The sequence below is a fragment of the Amyelois transitella genome, chromosome 12 (genome assembly GCF_032362555.1).
Source record: "Amyelois transitella isolate CPQ chromosome 12, ilAmyTran1.1, whole genome shotgun sequence".
NCBI lineage: Eukaryota > Metazoa > Arthropoda > Insecta > Lepidoptera > Pyralidae > Amyelois > Amyelois transitella.
This window is the reverse complement of record NC_083515.1, coordinates 10,584,735-10,608,320: the sequence shown is the minus strand read 5'-3', so window position 1 is coordinate 10,608,320 and position 23,586 is coordinate 10,584,735. Positions and strand designations below refer to the sequence as shown.

General features: G+C 40.2%; 1 protein-coding gene across 1 annotated transcript in view; it reads right to left on the bottom strand.

The window, feature by feature from the left end:
- Positions 1-23,586, bottom strand: part of LOC106132871 (dynein axonemal heavy chain 3) — an 84,183-nt gene that overhangs the window by 30,597 nt on the left and 30,000 nt on the right. Inside the window, exons 34-56 of the mRNA XM_060946926.1 lie at positions 22,217-22,383; positions 21,165-21,279; positions 19,773-19,987; positions 18,216-18,422; positions 17,044-17,115; positions 15,871-16,014; positions 14,504-14,689; positions 13,495-13,608; positions 11,721-11,833; positions 10,868-11,048; positions 9,959-10,106; positions 9,301-9,389; positions 8,415-8,528; positions 7,784-7,909; positions 5,674-5,834; positions 4,894-5,037; positions 4,451-4,570; positions 3,916-4,081; positions 2,956-3,208; positions 2,539-2,665; positions 1,985-2,096; positions 1,436-1,549; positions 745-922 (exon numbers count right to left, since the gene is read on the bottom strand). Coding sequence (XP_060802909.1) covers positions 745-922; positions 1,436-1,549; positions 1,985-2,096; positions 2,539-2,665; positions 2,956-3,208; positions 3,916-4,081; positions 4,451-4,570; positions 4,894-5,037; positions 5,674-5,834; positions 7,784-7,909; positions 8,415-8,528; positions 9,301-9,389; positions 9,959-10,106; positions 10,868-11,048; positions 11,721-11,833; positions 13,495-13,608; positions 14,504-14,689; positions 15,871-16,014; positions 17,044-17,115; positions 18,216-18,422; positions 19,773-19,987; positions 21,165-21,279; positions 22,217-22,383 — 3,366 coding nt within the window. The remainder of the gene's footprint in view (positions 1-744; positions 923-1,435; positions 1,550-1,984; positions 2,097-2,538; positions 2,666-2,955; positions 3,209-3,915; positions 4,082-4,450; positions 4,571-4,893; positions 5,038-5,673; positions 5,835-7,783; positions 7,910-8,414; positions 8,529-9,300; positions 9,390-9,958; positions 10,107-10,867; positions 11,049-11,720; positions 11,834-13,494; positions 13,609-14,503; positions 14,690-15,870; positions 16,015-17,043; positions 17,116-18,215; positions 18,423-19,772; positions 19,988-21,164; positions 21,280-22,216; positions 22,384-23,586) is intronic.

Here is a 23,586-nt window from a genome sequence, read left to right as displayed (position 1 = left end):
ATGTTTTCGATTTGATATTTGTTTACTAAAAGTATGACGTCACGTCAGTACCCAACATGGCGGATAGCGTTTTCGACTTTTGAAGAACAGATTAAAAAAGAGGATTTTTTAAATTGAATTATAAAATCCATATTGCACTTTTATGAATAATGATCGATGTTTTTCTTTTATTTTTTACAAAATCTATAAGATACGTGCATTTTTATATTTTTTTTTACATGGTGTAAAATAGCCTATTGATCTTATCTTTTTGACGGCCTCTGTGACGCAGCGGTGGTACGCTTGTCTGTGACACCAGAGGTCCCGAGTTCGAATCCCGGCCAGGGCATGATGAGAAAAGAACTTTTTCTGATTGGCCTGGGTCTTGGATGTTTATCTATATAAGTAAGTATTTATTATAAAATATAGTATCGTTGAGTTAGTAGCTCGTAACACAAGTCTCGAACTTACTTCGAGGCTAACTCAATCAGTGTAATTTGTCCCGCTTATATATATATATTTATATTTATTTTATATATTTATTTTTTAAGCTATTCAAAGACTTGTCACGTTTCTCTCTCTCTCTCTTTACGCATGCCCAATTGCAACCTTTCCCATTGTGCTTCAGGGCCTGGCGTTTGCTACCCTACATTTATCCGGTCTGCGGCTTCTTCAGACTATTGTCACGCAAATCATCTTTTATCGACGTCAAGTCAGGCTTTCTTCAGTTAGATTCAGCGGAGGCGGCGTTGTCACATGACTTACCAATAATGTTATCCAACAGATTCTGAAGCTGTATAGCCAGTTCTGTCCAACGCGCCTTCTCCCCCCCAAGTCCACCGATCAGCTGCTCAGCTCGAGACAGCTTGGTGGAGCAGAGGTCTATCTCATCTTCTAGACCTTTCTTCTTGCGAGTCATTTCTGCGAACTCGTCGTTCAAGGCCTGGGGATATATTGATTGGTGTGAATTTAGGATACATACAAACATTAATCTCTTACAGAATTGACAGTCTATAAAGTCTTATAAAGAATTGAGACTCAAATGGTGACAGGTTGCTAGCCCATCGCATAAAAGAAGGATCCCAAATTTATAAGCCTACCTTAGTCGATTTTTATTTCTTAAATTTATAATAAACCTAGAACTAAGAGAATAGATAACACGACTTAGTTGTGATTTGTAAGCACACCTTTTGTCCCCTTGTATTGGTTCCGTGATCCACTACTGCGGAATATCGATCCCTCCCTCTTACTTCTTTAATTGTATTACTGGCCACATACTTATATTTCTCTTCGCCTGCCTTATCCTTGGCTTCCAAATGTGATTAGTTTGGTCCACTGAACAAATCTTAATATAAGTTGGCTTCTGAATAACAGTATGACAGATCCTGAAGTTATGCGAGATCAATTCCTATACTAAGACAGAAATAAATGAAAAATAAGGGTAATTGATACCTACCTGCAATTTGTCCAAGACGCCTTGTAGTTGAGCTCTCTTCTCATTCAACGTGTTCATTTGCATTTGCAGCTCCCCTTCGGCTTCGGCCAAAGCTGCTTTTTTCGGGGCTACCACCTGTAGAATTAAATTTTTAGAGCGTCAGTGGTCGAATAGATAAGAGGCCCGGGGTAAAATGCGTGGTGCGCAGTAAAACACAGGTTCAAATCCCACATCGGTCATTCACCAATGACTATTTTCAAAGTTTTGTACATTAGTTTTCGTATTAACTGATGCTTTTACGGTGAGAGAAAATATCGTGGTGAGACAACCTGCACATTCAGGCAGCTGAATGTGTAACCATGGATCCAATACGGGTTAGGTTTACCAGCAAAGGCTTCTTCTTCGGAGTCGCTTCGTGTATAAACTTGACTCACCCAATCCAGGATCCATGGTCAAAGGCTTACCCCGGGCTCCTCTTCAGAGAGATGAGGATGCAACCGGGACTAAAGCCAGGAGGAAAAAGGATGTTGAATATTTTGTGAAGTAAACTAAATAACATGACGAAGATACCTTGATGACTCTGTCGTACACGTCCATGGCCCGCACCCACCGACAGAGACCTTCACACGCGGAAGAAACCTTGGCTATCACCACCGGGTCAAACTCACGGTCTGGGATATACCTGCAAACATATACATAGACTAGCTGCTTAACGTATTCATCTGCTTAAAATCTAACTCTGAAATTATACATACTCGCACATACGTTACATACATAATTAAATTATAATTCTATACTATATTTTGAACACGTATTTTAAATTTGTTTTTCCGAATCACATAGAAATCTGTTCTGGAATTCAGCGACGAAAAAGCCGAAAACAGATTTTACATTTTAAGCGTGCGAGTATGTTGTTTTTACGGTGGCAGCGGTGGGATAACTTATTGGTCAGTAATAATTTGTTTCTTAAAATTTTTTATAACACGAGTCCAATATGAAATTTAAATTCATTCGCATGAATTGCCGTCCTTTAAATGATAATTTTATTTATCTTTTCGTCAGGTCTATTGATGGTCAACAATCTACCTAATTCGTTAGGTTAGAATACTGGAATGATTACTAACTTGTCCCTTATCTTCTTCATGGTGGCGACAGGAATATTATCTTTGTCATAGTTCTTTAATGACTCCAGGAATTTCATGTCTCCGAGCATCTTCTGTGAGGGGCCCCAGAAGTCTTCGTAAGGTTTTCCTGTAAGAAGATCAACGCTCACATGGTTTTTCTTTCATCAATTACGGGGAGAGAAAAAAACATTAATTAGTTTTCAGATATTTTATTTCCAATACAACGTATTAGCAGATTTGAAGCTTCCAAAAATGTGAAATTTATGAATCATATATTATAGTATATTTATTCGGAAAATTCGCTTTCCATACTATATGTAAATCTGATGTGTACAGTATAATCAGTATAAGTATTAACATAAAAATTTCGACTCAACTTAAATAAAATGTTAACCTGACATGAAACAAATTTACTACCATTAGCATCCATTTTCCTATCTCCTTTTATCCCCTTCATGACGCATACAGCTTCCATCACCAGCTTTACTCCAGCCGGGGGGTTCTTCATGGACTTGACCAGGGTAATGTCAGCAGGTTTGAGGGTGTTAAGGGCATCTAGAGCTGCCTCCAGGGCAGGTACCGCTTCGGCGAGGTCTGATTCGCAGTCATCTTTTATGGCCTGGGCAGCGGCTGCCGCTTCGTTGGCTAGAGCCTCGTCTGCTCCAACAATCTGGAATGGTTTTACAAATCTTTAGACGACTGTGAGGAAAGTTTGGACTGTAACCTCATTAATTTCTTTCATTTTCATTTATTCAACATTTTAGGTTTGTTACGTTTGAATTCTTTCCAGGTCCTTTTTGAGGTCCAGTTTTTTAAAGTCATGTTATTTCACGCGCTAAGTGATTCGATCAAGTTTGCAAAGCCAGGGAGCAATCAGCTCTGATTTTCAATAGCTTTTTGGTAAGAGAGTTTAGGATTTGTGGAAATAGAAGGCCAAGACGAATGTGTATCTTGATCAAATCTATGATATCCTGGCGAAAGATTAGATCTTAAGTATCCTGAACCAACGAGAGAATTATGAATCTGAATATAACGAAAGATGTATGATCATGATGATGATGTAACTGACAATGATCGTGGCAAGTTAAGCCTTCTGGGATAAAGGCATAATTTTGTACGTTTACGTACATACATATAGTCACATCTTTGTCCCTTACGGGGTAGATAGAGCCAACAGTCTTCAGAAGACTCAAACGCCTCGTTCAGCTGTATGGCTTGGTAATGGAATCGAGATCCATATAGCAAAAATGAATGTTTGCTAGCTCATCGCCTAAAGGAAGAATCCTAAGTTGGGAAAGATATGATATCCTTTTTTAAAGTGCTGGGTACCACACGGCACGGCAAATGTATGTTAAGGTTATTCAATAACGGCTCTACCTCCTTCTGCTTCTCCACGACCACTGTGTCCTGCTCAATCTTGATCATCAGCTTCTCCGTCTTGTCCGAAGTCTCCACCAGCAACGGCTGCAGGTCACGGAGGTTCTGCTGCATCACCGCGACCTGGCCTGCTGCGAAGTCCAGTTGTTCTAAGCCGGTCTCGTATCTGTGAGCAACGTAATGAACATTGAACATACATACATATAATCACGCCTTGTATATCTTCCGTGTAAGACAGAGCCAACAGTCTATTTATTTATTTTATTTTATTTTATTTATTATACACAGTCTTCAAAAGACTGACAGGCCACGTTCAGCTGTTTGGCTTAATGATAGAATTGAGATTCAAATAGTGACAGGTTTTCAGCCCATCACCTAAAAGAAGAGTCCCAAGCTTATAAGCCTTTCCCTTAGTCGCCTTTTACGACGTCTTTATCGACACGGGAACGAGATGGAGTGGTTCTATTATTTTATTTATTGGTGCCGGGAACCACACGGCAAGAAAAAAATCAAGGGTAATTAAAAATGAACCAACCGTATCCTGGCCCTGGTAATCTGGTCCACCTTCATGGCGTACAGGTTCTGGAACGCCTTGATCAGCTCCAAGTAGCTGGTCGGAGTCACGTACACCTTCCTCTTTTGTTCTGCGTAGAATCTGAAATGACACGGACATACTTACGTATTTCTACGTCTGTATCCCTTGCGGGGTAAATACAGGCAACAATCTTCAAAAGACCACATTCAGATGCATGGCTTTATAATGGAATTGAGATTCAAATAGTGACAGTTGCTCACCCATCGCCTAAAAGAAGAATCCCAAGTTTACAAACCAACCCCTTAGTCGCCTTTTACGACATCCGTGGGAAAGAGATGGAGTAGTCCCTTTTCTTTTTTCTATTGGTCCCAGGAACCACACGGCACCAATAGAAAAAAAAAGTTCTAAAGTTTAAAATAATTAAATAAATGTGTTTCTCATACCTGTCACTGAGCGAGACAACACTAGTGTGGAACAGCTGACACATTTCGACGCACGCGTCTCTCAGTGCGTCGTCCACTCGTTCCATGCGCGATATGAACATGGACGCCACGCGCTCCAGCGCCTCTGGCGGCCACGCTGTGAACCTATCATATATGAAGCAATATATTTTTTTTAACTATTTGGAATACATTGCATTTTCTATAATGAGATAAGAGATGAGATGCACAGATTGGCCTTTAAAAATATTGCTAAAACTAAAACGAGAAAGTCGCATTTTTCATACATACATCCATAATCCATAGTCGTGTCTATATAACTCTAAAATTCTCTGTTTGACCCAAAAGTTGACTGTTAGATAATGCACTTAGCATTATGTCCATCCATTGTGCTTTTACAATTTTATTTTGTACAATAAAGGTTAAATAAATAAATAAATAAAAAAACTCTTACAGGGTACCAAAAGTCAAGCCTAGATAAGACTGATAGGCCACGTTAAGCTGCATGGTCTAATGATAGAATTCAGATTTAAATAAATGCCGTGTGGTTCCCGGCACCAATACAAAAAAAGAATAGGACCACTCCATCTCTTTCCCATGGATATCGTTAAAGGCGACTAAGGGATAGGCTTACCAACTTGGGATTCTTTTTTAGGCGATGGGCTAGCAACCTGTCTCTATTTGAATCTCAATTCTTAGGCCAAATAGCTGAGCGTGGCCTATCAGTCTTTTCAAGACTGTTTGCTCTGTCTACCTGATATAGTTATGACCATATATCTTTACCAATCTATAGTGCAGCAGTTGATGAGAGACGGGAACATCCTCAGGCGGTTGCGGAAGGAGTCCCCGATCGGGGACAGAGCCAGCACGATCCTCAGATTGGCCTTCACACGCTCCACGTAGAACCCAAACATGGCCAGAGGCGTCGTCTCCATCTTACGACCCTGGGTAAAAAAGTCTTCGTTGAGGTTCATCCCTATACGTGTCAAAAGAGTGCCGCTATACATACATCTATAGCTTATCGAGAAGTCTTGACAAAATGGCGCGAGTAGACGGCGTAATAAAAGCGAGAGTAGCGCCATCTCCCGATGCGTGGAGCTCGATAGGTATTTATTGAAATTAGTTTTTTTTATATTATATAAAGTATCTTTTGGGGTTTAATATCATTTATAATTACATTTACTACCGCTTCCAAAGTCCAAGTGTAGAAGCAGTAGCTGAGGTGTAATAACATTGTTGGTGTAACTTTTGTAAAAAGAGAACCGCTTCCAATTATATATCTATCTATAAAATATATATCTTAAAAAATTTCTCCAAAGTGTAACAAACACTTTCCTGAAAACTGCATTTATTTATTTAAACTTCATTGCACAAAATACAAATGTATAGCACAATTGGCGGACTTAATGCTAGAAGCATTAGGTATCTACCAGTCAACCATTGGGTCTGACAGAGAACTTTATGTTTATAATAACTTAAAGAAAAAAAATACGGTTTTAAATACGGTTCAGCAAAACATTAGAATCGCGAACACACACACATACATATCAAATAGAGTAAACGAGATAGAATGTCAAGTAAAAAGTATACTCACGAGAATCCATCCAATAAGTGCGAGGGAAATAAAAGAGTTTCATGTTAAGCGCTTATTAACAAAAAAATAATGAATGTTATTCTTCTTCCGCCTGATTTTTAGACCCGGTTGTAACCTCACCACTCTGAAGAGAAGCCAGAAGCCGGGGGTATGCCTATGACCGTGGATCCTGGATTGGGTGAGTCAGGTTTTTACACGAAGCGACTCCCGTCTGACCTCCGCAACCTTTGCAGGTGTAACCGTATTGGATCGGTCATGGTTACACATCCAGCCTGCCTGCCTGAATTTGCAGGTTTCTTCACAATGTTTTCCCTCACCGTAAGGTTAGTTTTCAAACTAATGTAGGTAAGTACCTACATAACTTCGATAACAGTCATTGGTACACGGCCGAGGTTGGATTTGAACCTGCGCTTTTTATGCTCATCACGCAATTTAACCGGTCACCTTACCGATCCGACCAACGACGCTCCTATATTGATAATTAATGACTAAACTTAAAAATAAAAAAATGTCATCATCTTCTTATTTTTAAGTGCAAATTCAAAATTAGAACTTGACAAAAACTTTATTCATTATTATGGGACATTTCAACATCACTTAATAATAGTCATTATCTTTACGTCAAATTATTTACTTAAATCTAAGTTTACTGCCGCTTCCAAAGCGTCAGTGCAGAAGAATCTGTAACAAACTGCACTGCAGCTTCGCAGTCCCAGTCGTGTCCATCTATCCTCCGCAAACTTAGCAGAGGAACTCTTTACATACATACAACCATACATAAAATCACGCCTCTTTCCCGGAGGGATAAGCAGAGACTATATCTTTCCACTTGCCACGATCTCTGCATACTTCCTTCGCTTCGTTTCGGGTACTCTTTACATAAATACATACAGGTAATCACGTCTATATCCCTTGAGGAACCTTAAACAGAGCCAACAGTCTGGAAAAGACTGCCACGTTCAGCTGTTTGGCTTTATGATAGAATTGAGATTTAAAAAACTCTTTAAATATGTAACGGGAGCGATGATTCGGCTCGACCGCCTCCAAAGGGAAGATTTTCCGCCAGGCTGGTGTGACGCCTGGGGAACCGCGCGACAGATGATGTTGTGTCGGAGGTTGTATATATGCTCCGATCCGTGAAATCTCTGCTCGCGCGATTTAGACTATTCGCTGTTTTTGACTGATAGCGTCGCGTGATTGGTTGTTGTGACTTGTGGCGAAGAGATGTTTCCAAGAACGTTTTCAAAGAGTTCCTTTCCTAATAGTCACAAATTGAGCACGAAAGAATGGAAGTATTACCGTCTCCCTCGCCGCCGTCTGCATCTTATCCAGGATTTCCACCTTCTCCTCCATGCCGTACAGGTTGGGGATGTCGCCTGTGTTCAGCAGCATGTTGATATCTTCCACCATGCCTTCGTACATGATCTAGAAGTCAATACAACTGTTTCATGATTTGTTTTTCATTACACAAGGGAATTGAATCGACACACACTGAGGAAGAATTAAAATTACAAATAAATTCACTACATTTCTCTGTATGTATGTATGGGCTAATCTCGGAAAGTTTTGGATTTTAATCCTGGCGGAACGTTAGGTCAAAAGTACCCGAAAACTGGCAGTCTTAAATGAAGGGAGTGTTTGTCTATAAATGTTTTTAAAGAGAAGTTGCGTAATCGTGATAAGTGCAGAGATGCAGCCTTTTCGTGCTGTCTTTTTAAAAGTTGACTTTTACAAAACCAAGGGTTAGCAACCTGTCACTATCTGTATCTCAATCAGATCATTAAGCCATGTAGCTTAACATAGCTTGCCTGTCTTGTGACAAAACAAAACACGTGATATTTTTAAAAGAGTTTGTTCCAAAAAACAAAAGGACGCGCAAAGTAAAATCTGCGACACGCTTCTTGAAAATATATAAATAGAAAAATCTCACCTGGTTATCAGCGAAGAGGAAGACCATGGGCTTCCCGATGATGCCGGCCTTCATCAACATTCTGCGGATGTCGTCACGCCATTCATTCTGACCGTACACTCGGGATATCTCGATCTGTACAGCGGAATAATAAATGTCTACAATAAAATCACGATCCCAACTTCCTACTAATATTGTAAATGCCAAAGTTTGTAAGTATATGATGTCAGTATGGATGTTAGTTGCTCTTTCACGCAAAAACTTCTTTATTTAACTTAAACTTCCATATTTCATCGTAATCGGTTTGATTACGATGAAATATAGTATGTAGGTAGGTAAAGACCCAGAATAACATATAGGCTACTTTTTATCCCGGAGTCCCCGCGGGAATGATTCCACGCGTGAGCATATGAGTTCATTTGTTTGTTTGTTACCTTTTCACGGGTTAACTGAACTGATTGATTCAGTAAATCAATCTTCTTGAAACACCACGTACATATAATTAAGAGTCTGGAGAAGGATGTAGGGTATTCCTTTGAAGGTGACGCTTAATTCGTCGCTTCTGGTAGTTGGCGCTAAATTCATTGCTTTGTTTAGTTGGTGCTAAATAAAATTGTCTTATAATCGTATTCCATCCATCCACATTAACATCACAATCAGGTTGATGATTTATGAATGCGTCAAGGCTGGTGAGCATGCGACAGAGAGGGGATTGCGCATATGTACATGATACGAATAAAGTGCAGCTATTTTTAAAGATGGCGTTTAATTCGTCGCTTTTTGTACATGGCGCTGATTTAGCGCGGGAAAAGCCACGGGTAAAATCTAGATATGAATAAATCCTACTCTGGAATACCTCCAGATTTCCTTGTACCTTGAACAATGTTAAATTCTAACTATACGTCACCTGTATGACATTCATCTCGAGAATGCTGGCGGCCAATTTGACAGCGCTGCTGCGGCCGCTACCGCCCACGCCTACCAGCAGGAGATTACCTGAAAACAATTTAAACATCGTAAAAATCTAGAACTTATTGAAAGTTAAATGTGTCAACGCTACCTTGTGTCGTAGAAATACCTAATGAATAAAATAGAATATTTGCTATTGATAAGGGTTTACAAAAGGTGTAGCATAAAACATATTTCCTCCTGACCAGCCATTAACTATAACTTGCAAATATCATACTTAAATATTCTAAAGTGCCGGAAACCACACGGCATATCCTTCATATCTTTCCAATGGATGTCGTAAAAGGCGACCAAAAGATCGGCTTAAAAACTTGGGATTCCTCTTAATAGGCGATGGGCTAGCAATCTGTCACTATTAGAATCTCAATTCCATCATTAAACCAATCAGTTGACCGTGGCCTATCATTGTATTCAATACTGTTGACTCTGTCTACCCCGCACGTGATATAAACGTTACTATACGCATGTATTTCATAAAAAAAACATCACTAAATAAAAAGATGACAAACAAAATTCTAGTAAAACAGTGGTACCATTGTATCTTACAAACGCGAAGACTGAAAAGAAAACGAGTGCCAAAGAACAGAAGTACCTACCATTGTCCTGCAGCAGGACCCTGGTGGACCTGGAGATGTGCTCCAGCGCGTACCGGAACATGACCAGCGCCATCGGAGACGAAGACACCACGTTGTACTCCTCCAGGTAGTACTCCATTTTTACCGCCATGTCGTCAAGGTCTGTCACCTGAGTGGAGGGGAAAAATGTATAGGAAACTTGACGGCAAAATTGATGGTGATTTATATAAGTGCCGTGTGGTTCCCGGTACCAATAGAAAAAAGGATAGGAACACTCCATCACTTTCTCATGGATGTCGTAAAAGGCGGGTAAGCGATAGGCTTTTAAACTTGGGATTCTTCTTTTAGGCGGTGGGCTAGCAACCTGTCACTATTTGAATCTCAGTTCTATCATTAAGTCAAATAGCTGAACGTTGCCATTCAGTCTTTTCAAGACTATTGGCTCTCTTCCTCGCAAGGGATATAGACGTGATTACATGCATGTATGTTAATAGTAAATGTTGATGAGGTATAAAATGTTGACCTACACTCCTGGCTTTAGTTCCAGTTACATACTCAGCACTCTGGATGGAAACCCGGGGTATGCCTCTGACCATGTATCTTGGACTGGGTGAGTCAGGTTTTTACACGAAGCGACTCCCATCTGACCTCCATAACCTTTGCAGGTGAACCTAACCAGTATTGGATCACATAGTTACACATCCAGTTGCCTGAACGTGCAGGTTTCCTCACGATGTTTTCTCTCACCGTAAAAGCATCGGTTAGTAATTAAACTAATGTACATAACTTCGGAAATAGTCATTGCTACATGACCGCTGTGGGATTCGAACCGATGCCTTTATGCGCAACCGCGTTTTGACCAGTCACCGGTCAAATCGGTAAGGTGCCTGGTCAACCATCAACAACCTACACAATGATAATAAATCTCGCCTGGTCATAAATCTTGGGATCAGCATCTGGCTCCATATAGTTCCCGAAGAAGATGTTGGCGGCGTGAGTCCTGTTCAGCTTCTCCCCCTCGGGAACGTACCCCGTCTCCGTCAGCACCTGGTCCATGTGGACCCGATAGTTTCCATACACGGCCTTGTAGACAACCTCGAATAACTTTTGCCTGTAATTTTTTGGGAAGTGTGAGATCGTCCTTTCTTTTATAAAACATGATATATTACTTGAAATTTATATATATTTGATCGTATAGTTTTTATTCCGGAAAAAAAAACATGGTTCGGGAAAGAGGCGTGGTTTTATGTAAACATACAGTAACAGTAGTGATACAATGTATAAAGAACTTCAAATGATATGAGAAAGATAGATAGATAAAACTCTTTATTGCACCATAAGAGTAAAACATACAAAACAGATAGAGACGGTACAAAGGCGGACTTATCGCTAATGCAATCTCTTCCAGTCAACCTTTGGGTGGAAGGAAACCAAACAAGAGATAGGCGTTGGCGAAGCCTACATGTTTAAACATAATACAATGCACACAGAAAATACCTATACAAGCTGTGCCCGCAACTTCGTCCGCGTGGAATAGTTATTTTGGGCATCATTGAAGCCCTCAAGGATGAATAATTTTGCTTAGTTTTTTCCCATTTTCTATTATTTCTTTGCTCCTTATAGTTGCAGCGTGATGTTATATAGTCTAAAGCCTTCCACGATAAATGGTCTATTCAACGCAAAAATAATTTTTCTATTCAAACCAGTAGTTCCTGAGATTAGCTCAAACAAACAAACAAACAAACTCTTCAGCTTTATAATATTAATGAGTGTGAGTTCTCACCTGTCCGCCTCGTCTATCAGCCGGTCACAGAACACGCGGTAGGTTTCATGTATCCACAGCAGAACAAGCTTGTTAACCTCCTTCAGGTGAGTGGAGGGAACTAGTAGCACTCCCTAAAAACAGATAAAGTCTCCATTATAAGGTTATATATAACATAACATACAATCACATCCAAGGCTAACAGTGTTAGCCCTGTCTGCCCCGCGGGGGCTGTTAGCCTGACTGTTAGCCTAACAGTCATCAAAAGACTGAAAGGCCACGCTCGGCCGCCCGGCTAAATGATAGAATTGAGATTCGAATCATTCATTCAGACGGCCTCTGTGGCGCAGCGGTAGTACGCTTGTCTGTGTCACCGGAGGTCCCGGGTTCGAATCCCGGTCAGGGCATGATGAGAAAAGAACTTTCTCTGATTGGCCTGGGTCTTGGATGTTTATCTATATAAGTATTTATTATAAAATAAAGTATTGTTGAGTTATTATCTCGTAACACAAGTCTCGAACTTACTTCGAGGCTAACTCAATCTGTGTAATTTGTCCTGTATATAATTATTATTTATTTATTTATTATAAATAGCGACAGATCGTTACCCATCGCCCAAAAAAATAGAATCCCAAGTTTATAAGCCTATCCCTTAGTCGCTTTTTACGACATCCATGGGAAAGAGATACTACATCTCCTCCTGTTCTTTTTTTTATTGGTGCCGGGAACCACACGGCACTACGACGTGATCGTATGAATGATACAAGTAAGAGAAACGAATATGTATCTTGACAACTCTCGCGAAGTCTCTCAAGTTGAACAGATAGATATGTACCTTGATAACTCTCGTGAAGTCTCTCAAGTTGAACAGATAGATATGTACCTTGATAACTCTCGCGAAGTCTCTCAAGTTGAACAGATAGATATGTACCTTGATAACTCTCGCGAAGTCTCTCAAGTTGAACTGATAGATATGTACCTTGATAACTCTCGCGAAGTCTCTCAAGTTGAACAGATAGATATGTACCTTGATAACCCTGGCAAAGTCTCTCAAGTTGAACAGATAGATATGTACCTTGATAACTCTCGCGAAGTCTCTCAAGTTGAACAGATAGATATGTACCTTGATAACTCTCGCGAAGTCTCTCAAGTTGAACAGATAGATATGTACCTTGATAACTCTCGCGAAGTCTCTCAAGTTGAACTGATAGATATGTACCTTGATAACTCTCGCGAAGTCTCTCAAGTTGAACAGATAGATATGTACCTTGATCACTCTCGCGAAGTCTCTCAAGTTGAACAGATAGATATGTACCTTGATAACTCTCGCGAAGTCTCTCAAGTTGAACAGATAGATATGTACCTTGATAACTCTCGCGAAGTCTCTCAAGTTGAACAGATAGATATGTACCTTGATAACTCTCGCGAAGTCTCTCAAGTTGAACTGATAGATATGTACCTTGATAACTCTCGCGAAGTCTCTCAAGTTGAACAGATAGATATGTACCTTGATAACTCTCGCGAAGTCTCTCAAGTTGAACAGATAGATATGTACCTTGATAACTCTCGCGAAGTCTCTCAAGTTGAACAGATAGATATGTACCTTGATAACTCTCGCGAAGTCTCTCAAGTTGAACAGATAGATATGTACCTTGATAACTCTCGCGAAGTCTCTCAAGTTGAACAGATAGATATGTACCTTGATAACTCTCGCGAAGTCTCTCAAGTTGAACAGATAGATATGTACCTTGATAACTCTCGCGAAGTCTCTCAAGTTGAACAGATAGATATGTACCTTGATAACTCTCGCGAAGTCTCTCAAGTTGAACAGATAGTGACATTTGCTCGGAGTCGGTAAGAACTGAAGGGTGACAGCCTTGTACACCTCCATCGTGGCGGCTACCACTGTCTGGATAGGATATAAATCATCATTATTGTAAGATGCAGTAATCGTGGCAAGTGGAATGATGTGGTCTCTGCCAACCCCTTCGAGAAACAGGCGTTGTTTTATGAATTTTCACGCCTCACGCCTTTTTCTTTTTCAGACTACATCTTTCCGCTTGCCACGATCACTGCATTCTTCTTTCACTTCATCCATATTCATAACTCTCTTCATGCAAGCTCGGCAGTTTCGGGTACTTTTGACCTGACTTTATTATCCTTATCCTTTACCAGGATATAAAACATCATTTTTATAAGATGCAGTGATCGCGGCAAGTGGAATGATGTGGTCTCTGCATACCCCTTCGAGAAAGAAAATGCTGCAGTGCAGTTTGTTACCGCTTCTTTCGCACTGACGCCTTGGAAGCGGCAGTAAACTTTAAGTAATTTATTTGACGTCTACCAATGTTGTGAAACCAAAAGATTCGACTATTATTAAACGATATGCAGTATCCTTTAATACATACATATGGTCACGTCTATATCCCTTGCGGGGTAGACAGAGCCAACAGTCTTGAAAAGACTGAATGGTCACGCTCAGCTATTTGGCTTAATGATAGAATTGAGATTCAAATAGTGACAGGTTGCTAGCCCATCGCCTAAAAGAGGAATCCCAAGTTTATAAGCCTATCCTATAATAATGAATAAAAACTTTGAATTAGGAAATTTGAATTTTAAGAGGCGTTGTTTTATGTATAAGTATATACAACACGTGAACCTACATAATAGATACAAAAATTTCTTGATGTCATTTATTTATTTAAACGTATAATTTACGTGCACGAAGCACGCAAATTATACAACAGGTGGAGATGGCGGTAACATCACAACGCTTCTTTTCAGATACAAAGTCTCTTTCCTACCTTCCCAGCTCTCACGAGGGTATCAGTGAAGCCCTTAGCGAGATGCCAGTCCATTATAGTGCAGAAAATCTTGTTGAGAGTGTTGTCCTCGAACGAGTCCAGGGTGATGAGGATCATGTGGCGGGTGAGCCGGGACGAGATGAGGTTGGACCCGCCGCCGGGGGGCAGCATCGCTGACACGAATAGCTGGAGAAAGCATAAATAAATAAATATATACGGGACAAATTACACTGATTGAGTTAACCTCGAAGTAAGTTCGAGACTTGTGTTACGAGATACTAACTCAACGATACTATATTTTATAATAAATACTTATATAAATAAACATCCAAGACCCAGGCCAATCAGAAAAAGTTCTTTTCTCATCATGCCCTGGCCAGGATTCGAACCCGGGACCTCCGGCGTCACAGACAAGCGTACTACCGCTGCGCCACAGAGGCCGTCAAAACATGCATACATACATAAAATCACGCCTCTTTCCCGGAGGGGTAGGCAGAGACTACCTCTTTCCACTAGAACTAAGACCTAGACGAACGTATCTTGATCAAATTAAGGACGTCCTGGTAAAGGGTCAGGTCAAAAGTACCCGAAAGCGCCGAGCTTGCATGAAGACAGTTATGAATGTGGATGAAGCGAAGGAAGTATGCAGAGATCGTGGCAAGTGGAGAAAGCATGCAACTGTTATACATTTTAAAGGTTAAGATTAAAATTTTAGAGGTTAAGATTATCCATGTAGCGGATTAAATCGAGCGTCGGTGGTCAAATCAGAAGGTCCAGGTTCGAATCCCACCCCGTCCATGTACCAATGACTATTTTCGAAGTTATGTTATGACGGCCTCTGTGGCGCAGCGGTAATACGCTTGTCTGTGACACCGAAGGTCCTGGGTTCAAATCCCGGCCAGGGTATGATGAGCAAATAACTTTTTCTGATTGGCCTGGGTCTTGGATATTTATCTATATAAGTATTTATTATAAAATAATATATTATCGTTGAGTTAGTATCTCGTAATACAAGTCTTGAACTTACTTCGTGGCTAACTCAATATGTCCTGTAATTTGTCCTGTAATATATGTATATGTACCTACTTACAATAGTTTGATGACTAACCGATGCTCTAAAGTGAAGGTATATTCAGGCAAACTGGATGTGTAAAGCAGACACAGCTTAAGAATATAATCGTGAAACACTATGACGAGTAACGAGAAACAGGCTAGCCCGTCGCCTAAAACAAGAATCCCAAGTTTATAAGCCCATCTCTTAGTCGCATTTTCCGACATCCATGGGGACGAAATGGACAGGTCCTATTCTTTGCTTTCACTTTTAATATCAAAACTACTTAAAAAAGTGAATAAGAGAGATATCTCACCACATCGACCACCTCCTGGCGGACCATCTCTTTCAGGTCATACCAGTGTCCGTGGTCGATCCACTGCCGCAGCAGCTCCAGGGGGGGCTGGGCTCCGTACACCTCCTTCTGGGGCATGCTCAGGTCGTCCACAAAAAGGACGCACTGGAAACATGAATAATGTTTGTTTGTTTGTTTGTTTGTAAACTCTTTATTGCACATAAAATTAAAAAAAAATAACAAAATCAGAACAGTCATTGAATATAAAAGAATATGTACAATGGCGGACTTATCCCAATCGGGATTTCTTCCAGTCAACCAAAATAAAAAAGGAAAATCCATAGTCAAAGAGGCAGCGCAGATTAAAAGCATTGAGGATGCGTATTATATAATAATTGTTGTTTTTTTATTTCACCAGTTATTTGCTGGTGACTTGCGTGTGGTTCCCGGCACCAATACAAAAATGGATAGGACCACTCCATCTCTTTTCCATGGATGTCGTAAAAGACGACTAAAGGATAGGCATTTAAACTTGGGGTTCTTTTTTAGGCGATGGGCTAGCAACCTGTCACTATTTGAATCTCAATTGTATCATTAAGCCAAATAGCTGAATGTGGCCTATCAATATTTTCAAGACTGCTGGCTCTGTCTACCCCTCAAGGGATATAGACGTGACTATTCATACATACATTTTCAATCAGGTTCATACATACATACCTACATAAAATCACGCGGACTACATCTTTCCACTTGCCACGATCTCTGCATACTTCTTTCGCTTAATCCACATTCATAACTTTTTTCAAACAAGCTCGTCTCGACTGTTTGCCTTGTTTCAGCGGTTTTTTTTATGTTTGACTTAAACTTTTTTTAATAGACAAAATGAAATAGCCATAGCGACACACAGACCAGAAATTAGCATTCGAAATATGAATTTTCCATTGAGTTTGTTTGACTGGCGTCTGGTCCAGATATTTTCCCTCTGTCTTTTCTTTAATTCGTAAATCTTTATCTCTGCGGTGATCAATCAAATTTCCGACCACATTTTAAACATGACATTTTCCGACATTTAATACATACTTCTTGTTGCTGTGTAAATTTCTATGCAATAAACATATTACAAACAAACATTTTATGTGAAAGTTTTAACAAACTGAAATATTTATTAAACACATGTTATTTTTTTTATATTACCTTTTTACCCATGGAGGGCCCAAATACTCCTTTCCTTCTTCGGTCCACTTTAGACATTATTATGTCTTGAGTCTGAAATAAGGCGGTGTAATTACACATGCTGTGCTGAACCAGACAACAATATAACAAAATTATCATTAATTTTACTTTGAACAAGCCACAATGAATAAAACTCGTCACATTCCTTAGATTGCTTTAGAAGTCAGAAGAACATTCTTGAAAATTTTATTACATACATACAAATACGTATATAATCACGTCGATATCCCTTGCGGGATAGTAAGAGCCAACAATCTTGAAAAGACTGAAAGGCCACGTTTAGCTGTATGGCTTTATGATGGTATTGAGATATAGTGACAGGTTGCTAGCCCATCGCCTACAAGAGGAATCCCAAGTTTATAAGCCTATCCCTTAGTCACCTTTTACGACATCCATGGGAAAGATATGGACTGATTCAATTCTATAATGCCGGAAACCACACGGTACTTTAGAACTGAATATTCTAGTTTACATTAACTAATATGATGGTATTGAAACAAAATTATGATGAGGGATTCATAATAATATTCATTTTAATCAAGCTATTTTATATAGGTTTGTATATAATTGTGTATTTATGTATTATGTGTAGTATTTAATTTATTGTATGCAGTCAGTGTAAGTTTATATTTATTGTTTATGTGTGTATGTATGTAGTTTATTTATTATACACTAACATCTGTTAAGTATATATGCTGCCCACGCGGTTCCAGGATTTTACCTTTCACTACCCAAAGGTTGGCTGGAAGAGATTGCTTAGCGATAAGTCCGCCTTTGCTAAACATAATATACATAATGTATGTTTCTACTACACATATTTTTTTTTTATGAGCAATAAAGATAATTTGTATTGTAATTCAACCGTGTGGTTCCCGGCACCAATAGAAAAAAAATAGGACCATTAAATCTCGCTCCCACGGATGTCGTAAAAGGCTACTGAGGGGTAGGCTTATAAACTTGGGATTCTACTTTTAGGCGATGGGCTAGCAGCCTGTCATTATTTAAATCTCAATTCTATCCTAAAGCCAAATAGCTGAACGTAGCCTATCAGTCTTTTCGAGACTGTTGGCTCTGTCTACCCCGCAAGGGATATAGACGTGATTATATGTATGTATGTATGTAATTCAACTGACCTGATTAGCTGTGGTCCGGGCCGAGAAATTGATGGTGTTCGTGATGTATCTCTCCTTGGGTAGCGACAACAGGAAGTTCTGGACCAGGGAGGACTTCCCGGTGCCTGTGGGGCCCACGAACAGAATGGGAATCTTGGACTTCACCATCTTGGTCACGAAGAAACGGAGGCAGGCGTTCTCGTTCGTCAGGATTATGAGGTCGTTCACCTGGGATGGTTGAAATTACCTAAATCATTATCACCCACGCAAAGGTACTCCGCTTAACGCTTTAAATGGTAAACTGTTAGATAATGCTATTAGCATTAAGTCCGCCTATTGCGCTTTACAAATTGTAATTGTTACAATAAAGCATAAATATTTTAATAAAGCAGAATCTTTTTTTAAGGCGATGGGCTAGCAACCTGTCACTATTTGAATCTCAATTCTATCATTAAGCCAAACAGCTGAACGTGGCCATTCAGTCTTTTCAAGACTGTTGGCTCTGTCTACCCCGCAAGGGATATAGACGTGACCATATGTATGTATGCAATGTCCTTCATAAAGAACAGCCGGTACACATGGTAACAATAAACTTGGCTTCAAACCAACCTTAGCATTGGGCGCCGGTGGAATATCCTTCTCCAGTTCCACCCAGGATATCCAAGTGCCGTTTTTCCTCTTGTCATAAACGTTATCGAAGACTGTACCGTGTGGTTCCCGGCAGTGCCGTGTGGTTTCCGGCACCATTACAAAAAAGAATAGGACCACTCCATCTCTTCCCCATGGATGTCGTAAAAGGCGACTAAGGGATAGGCTTATAAACTTGGCATTCGTCTTTTAGGCGATGGGCTAGCAACCTGTCACTATTAGAATCTCAATTCTATCATTAAGCCAAACAGCTGAACGTGGCCATTCAGTCTATTCAAGACTGTTAGCTCTGTCTACCCCGCAAGGGATATAGACGTGACCATATGTATGTATGCAATGTCCTTCATAAAGAACAGCCGGTGCACATGGTAACAATAAACTTGGCTTCAAACTTACCTTAGCATTGGGCGCCGGTGGAATATCCTTCTCCAGTTCCACCCAGGGTATCCAAGTGCCATTGTTTTATTTATTTATTTATTTATTTAAACTTCATTGCACAAGATACAAATGTATAGCACAATTGGCGGACTTAATGCTAGAAGCATTATCTACCATGTTCCTCACTTACTTTACTTACCATTGTTCCTCTAGTCATGAACGTTGTCGAAGACTGTGCCGTGTGGTTCCCGGCACCATTACAAAAAAGAATAGGACCACTCCATCTCTTCCCCATGGATGTCGCAAAAGGCGACTAAGGGATAGGCTTATAAACTTGGCATTCCTCTTTTAGGCGATGGGCTAGCAACCTGTCACTATTTGAATCTCAATTCTATCATTAAGCCAAATAGCTGGGCGTGGCCATTCAGTCTAAAGACTGTTAGCTCTGTCTACCCTACAAGGGATATAGACGTGACCATATGTATGTATGCAATGTCCTTCATAAAGAACAGCCGGTACACATGATAACAATAAACTTGGCTTCAAACCAACCTTAGCATTGGGCGCCGGCGGTATATCCTTCTCCAGTTCCACCCAGGGTATCCAAGTGCCGTTGTTCCTCTTGTCGTAAACGTAGTCAAATACGGTGTCCTTCTCCCCAAACAGCTGACTCTTGGTCAACTTGAACGACTTGGGCTTAGGGAACGCCGCGTTGGAGCCGTCGATGAGTTTGCGAAAGAACGAGTCGAACTGCTTGCGACTGTCGGCTGATAAAATGAAGAAAAATTTCAGCAATATGAACTTTCGCGTAGCTTGATAGAATAGAATAGAATAGATTTATTTTCAAAATTGGATACAAGGTATCACTTATTGACGTCACATAACTTAAATCTAATTATAACTACTACTTACTGATATAATATTAATGTATGCAAACGGTTATATAAATCATTCAAATGTAGCTCAGAATAGGATATCGCCTATTCCGGAGTCTCTTCTGGACTAAGACATTTGACACACCTATTTTACAGCCCTGAATGTTCTGTGCCTGCATTCTAAAAAAAACTTAAGAAAAAAGTACGAGAAAACAAAAAAAAAATTTTGTCCCAATAACGATGTTAGACCTTCCGAAAGGAGATAACTATATTCTCCCTGTTGATGGAACTTGGGATTCAATAAAAGCAGCAGGAACACACTTACAACTACTAAAAACAAAATGCGTATATACACATACGTATAATCACGTCTATATCCTTTACGGGATAGACAAATCCAGCAATCTTGAAAAGACTGATAGACCATGTTCAGCTGGCTGGCTTAATGATAGAATTCAGATTCAAATAAAGACAGGTTGCTAGCCCATCGCCTAATAGAAGAATCACAAGTTTTTAAGCTTATCTCTTAGTCGCCTTTACCGACATCCATAGACTATTATTAAGTCTATCCCTTAGTCGTAAAAGTCGTCGTAAAAGGCGACAACATCCATGGAAAAGAAATGGAGTAGACTATAATAAATTATTATTGGATAAGAGACCAAAAGGGACTATAAAGGGTGGCGCATCGTCGGCTCCGCACGCAGTAGCTGAGCAACACTCGTCCCGCGCGGTCGTCACTCTGTCCGTTTAGATTTTGATTTTAAAACGTTGCGTTATTGTTTTCATTATTTTGTCAATTATTTAGATTTGTCGTTAATTAATTAATGAGTTATGTCTATTTTGATCTAGAAGTCTTTATTTTGGTTGTTCAATCGCTTTGTAAGAAGCATAGTAATTTGGTCGGGTAGTTTTAAATGAACTTGTTTTGTAAGGAATTGTTTAATTCATTTAGGTGATTAAAATTGTCTTTAAAAAAAATCACTTCTGGTCTCATTTCCAAGATTATATATAATATTTTTTCCATTGGTGCCGGCACCACGCGGCGAAGGTCATAGGTACCGATATTTACCAGTGATGGTGGGACAGAGCCCCCACAGCATTGTGAACACGAAGATGCACTGCAGCCACATAGTGCTCACTTGGGTCTCCCCCTCCAGCATGCACGTGAACAGACGAGTGAACGACTGTAAGGGAGGTGCAGAAAAGCATATTACAGCACATACAATAATCACGTCTATATCCCTTGCGGGGTAGACGGAGCCAACAGTCCGAAAAGACTGATAGGCCACGTTCAGCTATTTGGCTTAATGATAGAATTGAGATTCAAATAGTGACGGGTTGCTAGCCCATCGCCTAAACGAAGAATCCCAAGTTTATAAGCCTATCCTATTCTTTTTTTATGGTGCCGGGAACCTTTTATAAAGGGTATGCTTTTATAAAGACGAACACGTTTATGTCCGACGAAGACCTCCTGCAGATTACTGAGCTACGTACGTACATTAGTCTAGGTGTCAACGGATGGTATTACGGTATGGGAAATCATCGTTCAGGCAACTGGATGTGTGAACCATGATCCTAGAGCTAATTTCCGTTGCAGAGCTTGCGAGAATGTCATCGTGTCAAATCTAACTTTGACTTCCTTAAGTCTTTGATCATGACCCTGGATGAAGCGATCCAGGATCATGATCAAAGGCGCACCCTGGACACCTCTCCAACGAGATAGTTTGAGGGGTGAGGATACAACCGAGACTAAGACCAGGAGGAATAGAGTCAAAGATAGATAGACTCCGTGCGATGATGTGCCGTGTGGTTCCCGGCACCAATAAAAAAAAGAATAGGACCACTCCATCTCGTTCCCATGGATGTCGTAAAAGGCGACTAAGGGATATGCTTATAAATTTGGGATTCTTCTTTTAGGCGATGGGCTAGCAACCTGTCACTATTTGAATCTCAATTCTATCATTAATCCAAATAGCTGAACGTGGCCTATCAGTCTTTACAAGACTGTAGGCTCTGTCTACCCCGTAAGGGATATAGACGTGATTATATGTATGTATATATGTGAGAATGCAACCGAGGCTTAAGTCCAGGGGGAATAGAATCAAAGCTAGATAGACTCACGAAGAACTGGTGAATCTCCCCCACGGATACGAAGTGGTGGCACCTGGCCAGGAACTCGAAGACGGGCGGCACCAGCCACTCTATCAACTCCTGGATCAGCTCGAACTGCTCAGGTATCAGTTTCTTGCTGAGGTGGGTGTTGTATGAAGCCAAGAAGGCGCGCCAACCTGACAAACAATTGTTTGTTTGTTTGTTTGTTTGTAAACTCTACCTTAAAATAAATACTTATAACAAATTACAAAAAAGTTTTTGGATTTAGAAGTATATATACAATGGCGGACTTATCCCAATTGGGACTTTTTCCAGTCAGTCAGTCTAGTCTATATGCTTAAAAACTCATAGGCTTATAAACTTGGGATTCTTCTTTTAGGCGACAGACTAGCAACCTATACATACATACATACATAAAATCACGCCTCTTTCCCGGAGGGGTAGGCAGAGACTACCTCTTTCCACTTGCCACGATCTCTGCATACTTCTTTCGCTTCGTCCACATTCATAACTCTCTTCATACAAGCTCGGCGGTTTCGGGTACTTTTGACCTGACCCTTTACCAGGACGTCCTTAATTTGATCAAGATACGTTCGTCTAGGTCTTCCCACTCCGACCTTTCCCTCCACACTCTCCTTGTATATCTGCTTAGTCAACCTGCTTTCATTCATCCTCTCCACATGACCGAACCATCTTAACATACCCTTTTCTATTCCTGTAACTACATCTTCTTTCAAATCACAACATTCCCTTATCACGCTGTTCCTTATCCTGTCACTCAATTTCACACCCATCATACTCCTTAACGCTCTCATTTCCACTGCATTTATTCTGCTTTCATGCTTCTTTTGCCATACCCAACTTTCACTCCCATACATTAATGTCGGGACCAACACGCCCCTGTGCACAGCCAGTCGAGCCTTTTTGGATAGTTTCTGACTGCTCATAAAGGCATGCAAAGCTCCATTCACCATGTTCCCCGCGTTCACTCTCCTTTCAATATCACTATCATACTTGCCATCTGATGTAAACTTTGATCCTAGATATACAAACTCTTTCACTTGCTCCACTTTTTCTCCTCCAATCAAAATATTACATGCTGTCATTTCTTTCTCCATTTCAAAAACCAGTGTTTTAGTTTTACTTACGTTCACTTTCATTCCTTTCTCTTTTAAAGCTTCATGCATACAGTTTACCATCTCCTGTAACTAGCAACCTATCACTATTTGAATCTCAATTCTATCATTAAGCCAAACAGCTGAATGTGGCCGATCAGTCTTTTTTAAAGACTGTTGGCTCTGTCCACTCCGCAAGGGATATGGACGTGACCATATGTATGTTTGTATGTATGTATGTATGTATGTATGTATGTATGTATG